The 15,591-nt window shown below is 32.0% G+C and overlaps 1 protein-coding gene across 1 annotated transcript; it reads left to right on the plus strand.

Annotated features, from left to right (window-relative positions):
* The first annotated feature begins 724 nt into the window (after nt 1-724).
* Nucleotides 725-15,189, plus strand: LOC132720224 (solute carrier family 28 member 3-like). The gene is made up of 11 exons (XM_060704300.1): nt 725-1,360; nt 4,355-4,499; nt 4,980-5,055; nt 7,476-7,591; nt 8,721-8,882; nt 9,767-9,892; nt 11,146-11,441; nt 12,289-12,463; nt 13,760-14,020; nt 14,441-14,621; nt 14,931-15,189. Exons 1-11 carry the CDS (start codon nt 966-968, stop codon nt 14,942-14,944), a joined length of 1,947 nt encoding a protein of 648 aa, XP_060560283.1. The 5' UTR covers nt 725-965; the 3' UTR covers nt 14,945-15,189.
* Nucleotides 15,190-15,591: the final 402 nt, after the last annotated feature.

The raw sequence follows: 15,591 nt of genomic DNA on the forward strand, positions 1-15,591 counted from the left end.
CAAAAAACAACAACAAAACATAATCAAACGTTTCGATCCGAGATAAATATCAATTGTTGCTGTTGTAGGGTCTATTTTTGAAAAAAAAAATATTTCTGAAAAATGTTCTCGTGTTGTAAACGTACAAAACTTAAGTAATAACATTATGTCACATTGAAAACCCCATGATGAGTGCAATAGAACACATCTGCCGATTTTTTTTAATACACAATTTTACCATTTCAAGTTTAAATGATAGCCTGATCATGGACATGGGCATTCTCCTTGCCACCAACTTCCATAACAGGCTCAATCATACCAACACTTTCAGTTTTACCATTTTGGACTTTCCTTAAGATTTCCAACTTTTGTTTTAATTTATCTTTTACTTTAAACTATGAACATATCATACAATAAACAATTAATTAACCTTAAAAGTTTGATATACAGTTCGACTAAAAACCTTTGTTTAAAAACCGTTGTTTTTGATACTACGCAAATGAAATATAAAATAATAATGATAAAAAACTCGTCCAATTATGGTTTGCGATTGTTATCTTTGATGTGTAGATCAAAGTTGATTTTAGGTTAAAATACTTCAAGGGTGAATGCGAGAGAAATATACGAGTGAACATAGGTACTATAAGAATAAAAAAGCAGTTGTTGTTCGTTTTGCGAAAACAGTTCTACTTCATTTTATTGGTGCAGTTACCCACCCAGTACTTACAATTTGAATGCGTAACACGTGTTTCAAAAGTGGTGTTACGTTTTATGAATTTGGTTTCTTCAATACAAAGACTGTCAGTTTTACACTATTCAATATCTGATATATATTAAATAAACTGTGAACGGGGCATACATACGTACAACAGCTATTGAGTAATACATGATAGCATTTCATTTGAATTTGTTTTGTTAAATAGTTTGCAAGTAAAGTGGGGGAAGGATTGTTTGAGTATTCTATAAATTTGTTTGTGTGATTTAAAATGAAATCGTATGATTTCGGACCAGTTGTAGACGGAAAGACGGAAGGCAATAGGGTCGTAATGGAGTTTACTAATGCTTCCAAGGCGGACGCTGCTAGCGATGATTCGTTTTCTGAAGGAATCAGTAATTTCTTAGAGAAAAATAAGCAACAAATAAAGACAGGGAGGAACATTTTGATTTTGGCTCTCTACCTTGCGTATTATGGCTACGCTATGTACTGTAATTTTGGAGACGAACCATCAATTCGACTCACAGTGTTTACTATTTTCGGAATAATTTGCATAATTTGGAGAGTTATCAACAATTTGGAATCTTTCTCGAGGGCATGGAAAGCGTTTCGTCGACAACTGTATAATTTCTATTCAGTTGGTAAACGACCAAAAATTATACGCTGGTATGTACATGAAAACATTTGTTTCTTTTTTCATTTTAAGTATGGTAACTATGTTATTTATTAATTAAAGCGGTGCCCTTCTAGTACAGACAAATAAATTCTTAAATAGCCAACAATTATACAAACACATAAACAGTCACAACCAAGGTAAAATTATGAATGTATTATGTGAAATATGAAGGCATTTTACTATTTTTAGAGCAAGGGTTCTACACCGTTTACATACGTTATAAGATAAATATCTTCATATCTTGACAAATTTGGATATAAGGTTATAAATCGCCATATTTGTATATTTTACAAAACTACTTCCTCTAAAAAAACAATTTCTTTTTGTTTATGAACTTTACAATACTTCTGGAGATTGGCTCAATTACTGTATACAATGCATGTTAATATCAATTAATGCTAAGAAATCCACTTCTTTAAACATCTTTCTCTTTACTCTTTCTGTTAAACATCCTTTTAAAAACCTTGATCCTGCAGAACTTATATGAGCAGAACTTGACTTGCTTCGGAATTGGGTTTTCCGTCCACTGCTGCTTCAAAGTGGGTTAAACACACAAAACAAACAAACAATCGATAAAAATGTATAACTGAGATTTTCTATAAATATTTCTTAACAAATGTGGACAAAGCTTTATGCGATTGAGTATGTACATTTATATACTGAATTATTATATCTGGTTCTAAAACAGTTTATTAACAATAATATACTGATATGTCACACTTACCATCAAGTTATGTGTACACTTCTTTCGTTTCTTTTGTTATGTATGATACCTCATACAGAATTATTCATGGAAATACAGATTTTTAACAATTCACTTTAATCAATTGAACTGTGAAATGTTAATGTCAGTCTTCAAGCATGCATACTTTATAATTATGACGTTGGGTAAAAAACAACGCATAACGTTGTTATGACGTTGTTCTGACGTCCTGACGTTGTTATGACGTCGTGCTGACGTTCGTCTGGCGTTGTTCTGACATTATATGGTGAGACAGGCTAGTTTTTGTGTCGTCGCAAGCAAAGATTTAATATTTGTCTAGATCTTTTTTGTATTCATTTGAACATAATCTTTATCATATATCATAGTCATTATTATTTCATTTCTTATTATAGTTTAATGACCATACTTTCATCTTCGAAGTAGCAGCCTATTCCTTTAATCTTGAACTTGTAACCTTTGTTTCTCGGAATTATTTTTATGGACATTGTATCAAACTTCTGTTGTAAAATGTTATATTTTTTTCTCAGTTTTATTTTTATGTAGAGTTTTTATTTAATTTTTCTAATATACTGGGAAGGTATTTACGTGAAGAAGCTTCCGCATCAATTTTAATATCAAAATGGCTTTTTTGTATGAGTAGTTTGAAAATCAGATAACATTTTTAATATTGTACTTGCTTTTTACATTCATCATGTTCGGTAACCATGAAGTGCATAACGAGTAATAAAGTGTTTTATATCTCGTCACCAAACTTTAACAAATAAACCACAATGAAATACAAAACAATAATAGTAATCGCTGTAAAGGTGCAAATACGCAACTAAGTGCACTACGGTCGAAAAGTGCGAAACGTCTCATAAGTGACTGACAAGTTACATAAATTATAATGAACATTTCTAGACTACCATAAAAGGGGAAAACCAAACCTTTAACATAAAAGATTACACTTCACAACCAATGTAATAAATAAATCTATCACATACCTGTTCCGCTTTTACCACTCCGTAAAAATGGTATTGCACGGCCGTGCATATATTTTGATGTGATGTAATTTTTAATGTTAAGAAGAGCTTAAAGTTAGCGTTCTTACGTTACTATAAGCGCGCCAATGGTGCTTTTCACTTCAAACGGTCTTTATTTTTGGTATGTGATCAATAAAATAGTTAAGTGGCGGCATGGCCGAGTGGTTAACGCTTCGGACTAGTCGTCTTATGATCGCTAGCAGCATGGGTTCAAACCCTGACAGGGGCAAGTCGTTGTTTCCTTGAGCAAGAAACTTTACACTAATTGCTTAGTACTGGTTGGTTCCAGGAACGGATTCAAAAGTGTGTTTATAAGCTTATAGCTTCCTACACAATCGAACTGAAATAAATTTGTATAAACCAAAATAGTTAATCCATGTAAGTTAAAAATAATAAATTCATCGAACTCGTTGAATTTAATAATTACATGCTCGCCAAAGGCTCGAATATTACAATTTTATTCAAGTCGTTCAATAAATTCAGTATTAAACTTACATTCATTCAATATCCTGTATGTAATGCACATTTATCAAAAAAAAAAATCAACAGTCTATCCGGTATTTACATCATAACAAATGTTTTGCATAAGTTATACCATTAATCATAACGCATTTGTATAATCCGGATTGTCATTTAAATTTCACGATAAAATTTGAACTAGTATTTTAAGGAGTGTCCTGCAAAAGCATGTTAAGTGGCCCTTTATTGTTTGCAAAGAAACCATATATCATAAACTATTTTAGTCTTAGCTGTAGAAAAAGGGACTTGCCTATGCCAGAAGAGTCAGTTTATTTATTACACAAAATGTGACATGGTTCTACGCTGTTCTGTTCGGCACTATATTAGTATTAAAAATTATTTTTATTACATTTACATCCTAAATTGTACATAAATTTAAAAAGATTGGCTATTAAAATGGCCATTTACTGAAAATGTTTAGTATAATTAAATAAACAACTGTCTAAAATATAAAATGACTGTCCCACTCTTTTTTTTATCAATTGAACGTTTACGGATATTTATAGAATTTTCTGTTTTTTATTATACACATGAAAAAAAAATTGAAAGCAATTGTTGCAAATCTAAAGTTATCATGACATTGATCTGTACACCCATTATTGAAACTTGGATGGACATAATGCCATTTGAAGAGCAATCAGGTATGTTGCTAGGTGAAGAAACTAGAACAGTCATATTCGTACTTACAAATCTTTTTTTTCTATTTCATTTCACTTCAGGTCGTTGTATTTCATATGGACCTGTTTGTTCATCGCTTATGTCGTTGTCAATGTCGCCATGAAGGAAGCCAAGAACCTGATTCCCCTCGGTGGAATTGCTGTTTACATTCTACTCATGGTGCTTCTTTCAAATAACAGACGACGGGTATGTATTTCCTACCTATTTTACCATGGAACTAAAGTGTAACATATAAGAAATATTATAAATATTATAAAAGATAATTATAAATATTTACTTATAAATGAAATATTGAGAAAAAATGCTGAAAGAAAATGTATACTTGTATTTTCTTTGTTTTCAGTGTAAAATTTTATCTTAAACTGCTTCCTTATTTTCACTGGTGTCTATGATACAAGTAACAAGTGAAGCCTTAAGTCGTACCGGTTTAGTTACATTTGTGCACTGTTATTTCTATCTTTTGTTTGCTTATTTTCGTTAGATATACATATGATATTTTTTCAACTGATTTGCTTTATAGTGTTCATATATGTAGCTACGGTGAAAAATGCGACTACAACTTACAACATACACATTTAAAGATAAATAAATTATACTTTTTCAAATTAAAAAAGATGATAAATTACCTTTTTATAATTATGATTTTTTTCATTTTTTCATTGACAGATTAACTGGCATTGTGTTTTCTATGGTACTATTCTACAATGCCTCTTGGGGCTATTCGTTCTGAAAACTAAAGCAGGTAAGAACAAATTAAATAAAAAAATAATATTGTAGTTGCTCTGGTTTATTCTGCATTTCAAAGTTGGTATGTAAAAATGAAACTTGAATATGAATCGTTTTTATTGCATACTGATTTTAATTAAACAGAAGTAGTTTCACTAATAAAGGGTTTAACAGTGAGAATAAGTTATCTGGCAGAAAAAAATATTTGTTAGTTAAACAAACTTAAAAAACCCTCAATGTGGAAGAAACACGTTGATCGAATATAATATTTCTATAAATGCACGACTTTATTTCACTCTGTGTTTAAACTTTATATTTTAGATTTAATTTTCGAAATGATAACAGAATGGGTTAACCTTTCCAGTCATTTAATATAATAGTATTGTTTATTGTGTTGTGACGACATTCTACTTTTACAACATACCGAGGACATTGACCCGGGTCATACTACAAATAAGACATAACAATGAAAATCCACTACATTTAAGAGTACATGTTAAAAGTCAGTACAGATTTGAGATATAGATGAATGAATTTCGATGTTTATGACATACTTTGAATGGAAGGATACTTAATTGGACAAATAGTTTTGTTATTTTCATCGTATTTTAACTAAATCAAACTGATCGAGGGCAATGACTTATAAAAGGCAAGCAATAAACTCGGATAAAAAATTCAAAACATGTAATATGATATTATACAAGAAGGAATGTTAACCTTGGGTTTGGAAAGTATTATTATCTTACTGAACAATTAATGTTAAAGTGCATTTAAAGAGTTTTTTCACGACCTATCTTTGAAGAAAAAATAAACATTTAAAACATTTTTATTTTTACCGATCAAAGACATAAGTTTCTCACGAAGTGGTATTATATGAACAGTCCAATCTTAAAGAAATACGTGTCTGATCGAATTTGGTTATTATATTCACCAACATTTCTTGTGCATGTATTACTACTACATGTGTAGAAAATCTATTCGCAGTAAAAATAATTCAAACATCTTTGCAAAACTTGTATTTTATCATATTATTATAAAGCATATTTGATTCAGAACTTCACAGTGAAGCGTGAAGTGATTTGACTTGTTAAGAACCCAACGATATAATTATGTTTATAGATTGAAAATTTATAAATTTTAAATTAAAATTTACTTTTTTCTTGTCGCGATTGAAGTTGTGATCTTTAAGCACATCAATATCAATAGTTTTATTACTACATCATGAATGTTAAACTTAATCAAAACTTGATGATACACGCTAGTGTATAGGGGAGTTATTTAAGTTTTACATGCACAGTGCCTGAATATTGATACAATTTATTCATTGGCGACCAGTATAAGTTATTAAGCCTAATGATATACCGCCTCCGTGGTCGAGGGGTTAGAGTCGGTGACTTCTTATCCAGTTACCTATCTGGCGTGGGTTCGATCCCCGGGAGATGCTTTGGTAGTTTAGCACGGAGGAAGGTAGACTAGTACTGGTGTAACTCTCCAGGAACGAAGGTTAGGAAACTACTCGCCTATATGACTGAAATACTGTTGAGAAAATGCGTAAAATGAAAAATAAAACAACAACAAAAAAAAACATGTTGAAATTAAAATTTGTATGATGTCTAAATTACAGATATAATTGTGCAATGTACATGTCTCAACGTTCCGGGCTGCTTACATGTATATTATACATGTATATAAGCACTGATATTCACCACTGTTCTATCACAATGCTCCCAGAACGACCTTCATGAGATATACTTTTCTGACCTTAGGGGCGTGTATTTTGATATTATATATGGCCGTTGTAAAGCTCCACCTTGACATTGAAGTTTCACACAAAAATGTTGTTTTGTATGTATGTTAAGTGAGTGATCCCACGGGCAGGAGTTATATGACTATTGTGGGGTACTACAAGTTGACGCTTTATACCAATCTCTGGGTATTGGAATCGCAATATGACCTTTACAATTTTGATGCGACGTTTTAACCAACTCCAAAACCCCTTAAAGATATTGTGGCATAAGAGTTTCTATGTTTTGTTTGGCTTTTGTTAACTTATAATGCATCAGACTAAAATCATTTATTAATACTTAGTAGAGAGTCATCCATAGATAATTCCTGTGAAATTTGGTTAACGTCAACCTAATAGTTAAGACGAAGATGTTGTTTTGATAACTTCTGCTAAGGACGTGTGACAGACATTATGTGACTGACCATTTCGTATTGAAACAATGCTTACTTAAATTTTGACTACTCCATAACCAAACAAACACAACAACAACAAAACAAAAGGATGTAAACAACAATAAAAACATAAAAAAGATTTTCCGATTATAACTTAAAAATACCTTCAACTGAGGAAACTCTATTTATAGATTAGGGAATGGTTTCACATACAGTGCCTTTGTTTTTAAAAAGGTTAATGTTTTTTTTTTAATTCAGGTACGACTACTCTGATGTGGTTTTCAGATCGTTTGGTGGAGTTTATTGGACATTCAGATGTTGGCTCGTCTTTCGTGTTTGGGAAAGCATATACAATGCACGAATTTGCTATGAGGGTATGTATATAGAATATAGAAATCATCCCATCAACGCAATCAGTTTTATATATGTTTTATATGCAACATTTTCAATTTTGTCTTGTTGAGCTTTCTTTAGGGATTCCTTATGTCTCTCTTATAGTAATACACATATATTCCATGAGTAGATTACCCCTCTTTTCTATTTTTACTAATTTAAAGAAATAACATATGCCATAAGATAATCATATTGTAACTATAATGAATTCTTTTTCTTCTTTCGAAAGGGCACTGATAAATGTTATTTCGTTGAAGTGATAGTTTTAGAGCCAGTCAGGTGTTAAGTATCTGAAGAAAAAAGTGCTAAATGTGAAATTATTTGTCATAAAAGTAGCAAAATGTAAACAAAGTAGTATTTTGAAATCCATACAAAATAACTAAATCACTGCATTAGTGTAACAGAACAAATTGCTATAAAGCAGAGTACTTATTGTTAAAATGCAGCAGAAGAAAAAAAAAACGTTTAGGTAATTGGCCAATGAGTAACCTTTTGGAAATAAAAAAAATGCACAAAAATACTTAGATAGCTTTTCAGAAGAAAAATAATAACATTAATGGATCATAATAGCGATTATATTATAACAATGTTACACTCCCCCCCCCCAAAAAAAAAAAGAAAAGAAAAAACACAAAAACATGTACTGGTAATCCTCAAAAGTATATTCAAGATAAATGTCCGAATTTGGAAACCATCACTATTCAGCTGTCCGCTATACACAGCGGTATTGATTTAAACTATCTAGACTGTTTATCAATGTTATATGCGCCACATGTATCTTAATTTCGACTTATATATACCTAATTAGACAGCGGTCATCATCTCATACTTCTTCTTTGATTATTTGAGTACGTCAATATATAGAACACTTATATCAGAATGACCGGTACTTGACCACATGCGATTCATCTTTGACCAGACATTCGAACAAAATGTCTTTAGTTTGGTGTCACCATCAACTTATCCTAAGAGTGGATATCCAGCTGTGTTACACTAATTAAAGTACATTTTAACTCTGACATTTTTTTCGAGTACTTTCTAGTACACTAGATATACGTTATTTAGGTATGTTAATAACTACTAAGGTCAAATTGTGTTGCTCTATTTAAGGTTATCCCATCAATTATCGTGTTCGTTGCCGTGATGAACGTGCTCATCTACCTTGGAGCAATACAATTCATTGTTACGCTGGCTGGGACTCCCATGGCGTATATACTCGATGTTTCTGCCCCCGAAGCAATGAATGCGTTTGCAAATATATTTCTAGGAGGTGTAAGTTTATTGTATCCTTATTTCTTGTTGCCCAATATCTACAGACACTTGTATTATATTTGTCATTGTATTGTTTCTTATATTATTCAAAATATATTAATAGCCACTTATAGCAACTCTCCCACACAAAATTCATTTTAAGTCTAATTTTATAGACATAATTTCCTTATGATATATTGTGCAACAGTCGATTGCAGAATAAAAAATTTACCAAAAGTACAATTGCTCTTCCCGCAACCAACGGATCAACTTGCAACCAGTTAACGGTGTGTTTATAATTTAAGCCAATACGTTGTAGCGGTTTAAAATTGCAGCGTGATAAACATTGCAAAAACTTTACTTAGATGTTTTTTTGTCGGACAAAGCATGTATAAATCATCTAGTAAAATACTACATACGAGCTCGTGTTGAAATTTTATCTAGACAATGTCATGATATTTTATTTAAAAAACGCCCAAACTACATTGTGTGGGATAGTGAATGTTTTTTTGCTTTGCTACTCCTCAAAGGAATATTGGATCTTTCCATATTTTACGCCCTTTAGTCATAGTCATTTTGCAAAAGAATAAAAATATTATTTTGCATGGCTTGAATATAAACTTAAAAATGTCTTAATCAAAAATGCATAATTATATTCATTATGAAGTTCCTCATAGACAGGTAAAAACAACAAATAGAGAGAACAAATAGCAAGAAAAATAGTAGAAGAGTGTCATAATGATTCCTTTTATTATTTCTTTATATTCTAAGACACCTATACTTTGGATATTTTAGTAATGCTTATTTATTTACAAGCGTAATTATCCTTTAGCATTTGCAATAAACATGCATGCTCTTCGTTTATGTCCAATGAACATTAATAATTTTACATGTTTTCTATATAGGCGGAGTCAGGCGCGACTATGCACGAGTATCTACAAACAATGCCACTATCTAGTGTATTTGCAATATGTGTAGGAGGCCTTGCCTCGTGCGCAGGTTCAAATCTTATACAATATATGGCTTTCGGGGTATGTACTATTTACAGTTTATTTTAATTAGTTATTCAGTGCAGTTACCCATTACATACGTCTGTATTAGTAATAATGTTGCTACTATCTGCATGGAAGCAAAGAGATTAAGCCGTAGCTACGTGTGGTGATATCAAAACGGTTCATAAAAGATTAATTCGAAATATATGACGCAACTTATAAATTGCATAGCATAGCGCAAAGCAGTTATGCATACAACGTATACGTAATGCATATTCAGTCAATTGTCGGGAACAGGCTTGATAAAATGATGATTATTACATGTGCCAGCAAATTAATAATACCTCTTTGCTTAAACACATAAAGACCACAGTGGTCTTTAGATTAGTTAAATAAGTTTAATTTGATCTTTCATCTTGTAAGTAAGTTCAACCATCAACAATTCATAACATCAATACAAAAATGTATACATATACATTACACATGACCATTATAAGTAGAATTATAAGAAAAAATGGGCATAATTTGAATAAATGTACTGGATGCACTCTAAAAAAATCAACATAAAACATGTATCGCCACTTATGAATTAGCAAACAATTAATGACACATAGTAAAGTCTTAACGATGGATAAGAAGTCCACATTTATACACAATTAAAACATTAAGTTATACTAAAAGAGCACTAAGTAAAACTATATTACAATGATAGAATTCAATATATAGATAATTGTTATACCGAGTATCGCTCAAATCGGTGCTAGAGGGCGTGAGAGTTGTTACACTTTTTCATTATCTCTCAAGTACAAACTCAATCAATCCGAGTAGGCAATTTTCTTACAATTTTGCTGTTTTTAATGCTTCCGGAGGATCACGTTTCCAAATATTTGTATATAAGACGTGGTTAGACATTTTCAGGCAACTTTAATGTCACACCTTTATGATTGGAAGTTTTCAAGCAAAATAATATATATTTTTTAGACAACATAGAAGCAAATGGTGATTGTCCGGAAACCATTTGTCAAACAAGATAGCAAACTGTAGAAAAGATGAACATGTATTTCCTTTAATATAGACATGATACATTCTGAGAAATCGGAGAACATTTTGTTTTAAGGAGCCAGTCAGAATTGATTTACAGTGAAACGGCTTATGAAAGTTTTTGACTGTATGTTTGATTCACTGTTTCATGCACCTGATGATTTTAGAATCATAACTGAAGTAATATTTTGCCGGAAGAAAATAAATAACTGATGTGTGGCACTAATATCATTAAATACTTTCAACAACAGGTTCCCATAAAATATTTACTAGCGGCTTCAGCCATGTCGGCACCTGCAGCATTAGCTTGTGCTAAAATTGTGTTCCCGGATACAGAGGAATATGACATTACTGAGAAAGCTCATGAAGTGGCCCTTGTTTCGGCGACAAATGGAAGTGTTTATACTGTATCAACTATTGACGAAGAACATAAAGAAAATCATTTTCCTGACACCAACGACGCTGGTCCTGGGGTTGTAAAGGAAGACAAATCTTTTGATAAGGAGGACGGAAATACTTTTTCAAGAAAAATGGAGGCAATAACTGGGTTTGTATCATTACTCATGTATTTTTTAATTGCTTAAAAGTATTTTACTGTTTTACTTGTGTATTATTACTGTTGTATTATTTTTTCTTATGCACTCGTTAAGTTTACTGTTGTTATCATTTATTTCTTTTATTGCTTTACTACAGTGTTTTACTGATGTATCCGTGTAAATTTTAGTCCTGTACTCGTGTATATTTTAGTGTATGTTTTGTTTAGGGATCTTTAATCTTTAGGGATTCTGTTTTTTCTCTATTTATTTCTATTGTTGTTTTCATTTATTTACTGTACTCGTATATCTTAATTGTTGTATTATTTTATCTTTGTTGTTTTACTCGTGAACATTTAGCTTTTGTTTTCGTGTACGAAGATTAATTTGAATTATAATTTTGGCAGCATACTTTATAAATTGCTATAGATTTATGCTTTGAAGCAAAGCTTTGATGATAAACATCTTCGTGTTTAAAAATAAAAGCACGGTTAACATTTGAGAACATTTGTATGATTTTTGATTCATATTTGACTGTCTCAACATGATGTCGATACAAAAATCTTCCCTCAGAAACATTATTCACAACAAAATTACACGAAAATTGCAGACTTAATTTGATTGAGTCTGTACATGAGGGATAATGAAAAAAGTGTAAAATCCCTTACGCCCGGTAGCACCGGTTGAGTGGTACTCAGTTCTCAACACTTAAAGTGCTGGCATCAATGATCCCGAAGGACCCGAAAAATGTAACAACACTGAAGTGAAGTTCCGATAAATCTGTTAAATTATTAATATGTAAAAAGCACGCAACACTTATCTTAACAAAATGTAATTATATTTCTTCATTATTTGTTGCAGTACTTACACAAAGCCGGGAAGTGTCGGAGAAGCTCTTGTAACGGGAACAGCACAGGGTGTTAAGTTATCAGCAAGCATTGTGGGTCTGCTGATAGTTAGCCTTGCTGTCATTCAATTGCTCAACCAAACTGTCCAGTGGTTTGGCGACAGAGTGAACGTACACGTAACAATGAACGTAAGTTTATTATCTAGTAGGACAGACATGACGTTGCCTGTGTAATAAGTTTATTCTATGTCATATGTAGGCATTTAAGGGAAGACAGAAGCACTAGCACTGTTTTATATGAAGAAAAAACACCTTGAATTGAGTAAAATAGATAAATACAGAATCCCTAAAGAAAGTCCAACACGGCATAATTGAAAATGTTGCAGGCTCGGTTTGATTGAGCCTGTTCATGGACGGTACTGGAAAGTGCAAGTTAACGTCCACGCCCCCTAGCACCGGCTTAAGCAGAATTCAACATTTAACATGAACTGGTAAAATTTAGAATTTTGAAACATCCGCAGATGTGTTCATATGGCGGTTATCATGGAACCTTCAATGTGACACGTTAGTGCCATTCCATGAAAAGCGGCATATGGTCCCCAAGTAAAAAAATGCGTGTGCCCTAAACGAGAAAACAATGGGCGGAACTAAATAAAATGGAATTTTGAAAGGGGATCTGAGGTTATGAAGCCTGCGTATCACAGATAAGACGTCAAAAGACAAATTTAAAAAGCAGGCAACATATCCTAAGGGTGATTCAACATTATTCAAGTAGGAATATTGGAACCACCCAACTAGAAAATGCCGAAAAGTTGAAACTAAAAATACCACAAGCACAACAATAATGTCGTGCTGAACGATCTTCAAGGATCGAAAATATAACATCATTGATTAAATGTACGGGGAGACTTTTTACAGCCGCCACACGGCACAAATAACACGGATGTGATCTTAAAATAGATAAATACAGAATCCGTAAAGAAAGTCCAACACGGCATAATTGAAAATGTTGCAGGCTTGGTTTGATTGAGCCTGTTCATGGACGGTACTGGAAAGTGCAAGTTACCGTCCATAAGTGAGGCTTATATTTACAAATCTCAGTGATATGATAGCATGAGGAAGTCTGAAACAAAATGCTTCCTGTCTATTTCTTTCATTATGTACAAAAGTGACGTTAGAATTTTATTGCATCTTAATTATAAGATTTATTCAAAAGGATATAAATAAATTAACTTCAAATACAAACAGCATCTCGTCGAATTCATGTGATCCCAAAGACGAACTATTCATTAACTGTTAGTATTATTTACTCGTTTTAATATTGTTGAACGACTTTTATTCGTATATATTAAGTGTGCTAATTAACATAATGTGTAATTACTTCAGTTATTGTTTCGGCAAACCTTTCGTAGGCTGTTACGAAACAAGATCAAGAAATTTGTTCGTATGTTTATGTTTCAAATTTTATCTTATTCTTTCTTTCAGCTTATTCTATCCTACATGTTTTATCCATTTGTATTCCTCATGGGCGTTGATAGTGAAGATTGTCTTAGAGCTGGCGAGTTTATGGGACTACGTACGTTATCAAGTCCTGTAATTCCGTACATATATCTGGGACGGGTGATGGCAAATAAAGAGGCTTTAAATAAATACACGGCCATGTTTAATCACACGTTAACATACGAGAGATCTGACGACATTTTCTTACCAAACTGGAATACAACATTAGTTGGAGGAATCTTCTCGGTTTGCATTCATTATTAAATCTGAGATTGCTCACAAGAGCGTATCATTTATGACAAAACGCCATAAAATCATTGTTAAGCTTTATCATGTGTATAACGATTTACACTGCATTGTATGTAAAATGTGGTATTAAAATTTCAGATCTAAAGCGCGTTTTTGTATTATACAAAATTTATAATTTTGTTAATACATTATTGATATAAAATTTATAATTTTGTTGATACAAAATTTGTTATTTGTTTGATTTTATTGCGTACAAAACTGTATTTTTTAAGTATCAACAGCTTAAGAAATAATGCTAATCTTTCCATTGATACGTATTTCAAAAACTTTGCCTGGCGTTTTTGGAAAACGTAATATAACACTATAAGAAAAAACAAACACTTCGTCTTTTTCAAAATGTTACATCTTGCTCACCAGGAAAGATCAGAAATCATCGTGACGTATGCTTTGTGTGGTTTTGCTTCGCTTCCAACAATCGGAATAACGTTTGGTCTAGTGACGGCATTTATCCCGAAAAGATTACCGGAAATAACAAGGCTTGGCTTTAGACTTCTTGTAGCTGGGACAGTTGCAAGCTATCTTACCGCATGTGTAGCAGGTAAGAATAAAATTCATTACTTTGTTTTGTATTTATAATTGCGTCTATGGTACATAGTAAATAATAATTACTTCCTAGATACGACTTTTACTCTCAGCAGCTGCTCCCGAAAAAATGACACTTTGCATAAGAACAGGACCTGCCTGCATGCAATAAAAGGTGGTTGTACCAAAATAGTATGAATCATTATCAAGATTATTGGCGTATAACATATTTTGGATGCAGATTTGAATTCTTTTTATGATAACATTAGTTAGTCAAGTGACTGTCATATTTCATAAGTATGCTTTTACAAATTTCTTTTCGTAGGGTTATTGTCGTAAATAACATGATGTGAAGAGGAAATTGCTCAAGTATGCAGAATGAAGGAATTTGCATAAAGTGTAGACAACAGATCACTAATGCTACACACACATGAACATCATTCGTATTCATAATATAACCTACCTATTTGTAATTGACCTTTGATATATTTTGTTAAAGTGACATTATGCTCGTTACTTCGTTTGTAAGTTGAAATGAATTAACTGAATTTAAAAGTGATGGATATTATGATGGCAATTTACTAATGATGGCAATTTACTAATAATGAAAGCTTCACTTTTCATAGAGTGCAGGTTACCGACAAAGCACACAGCTTTTTATCGAAAATTGCACAGAGTACAAATAGAAAACAATTGTGGCAAAATGTAGAGTTATTTTGACTTGCATTCACTAACCATTAACACTTGGATGGGCATAACATCAGTTATATAGTATCGTGTAAGTTTCTGTATTTAGCAAGTACATACATATATAAAATTGTAATGGCGGTTTCTTCCATAAGCTGCATTTTCTATGAGTTTCTATTTATCTAAGATGCTTCAAAATGCAAAGGAATAATGATGCTACTGAACATACAATTATGAAAGACGATTTACGATTTCAATGTTATCATTCGCACTGGCAGTTGTGCAATAGTTTAGCTTTA

This window comes from Ruditapes philippinarum, unplaced genomic scaffold, assembly GCF_026571515.1.
Source record: "Ruditapes philippinarum isolate M1 unplaced genomic scaffold, ASM2657151v2 ctg8385_1_1_1_1, whole genome shotgun sequence".
NCBI lineage: Eukaryota > Metazoa > Mollusca > Bivalvia > Venerida > Veneridae > Ruditapes > Ruditapes philippinarum.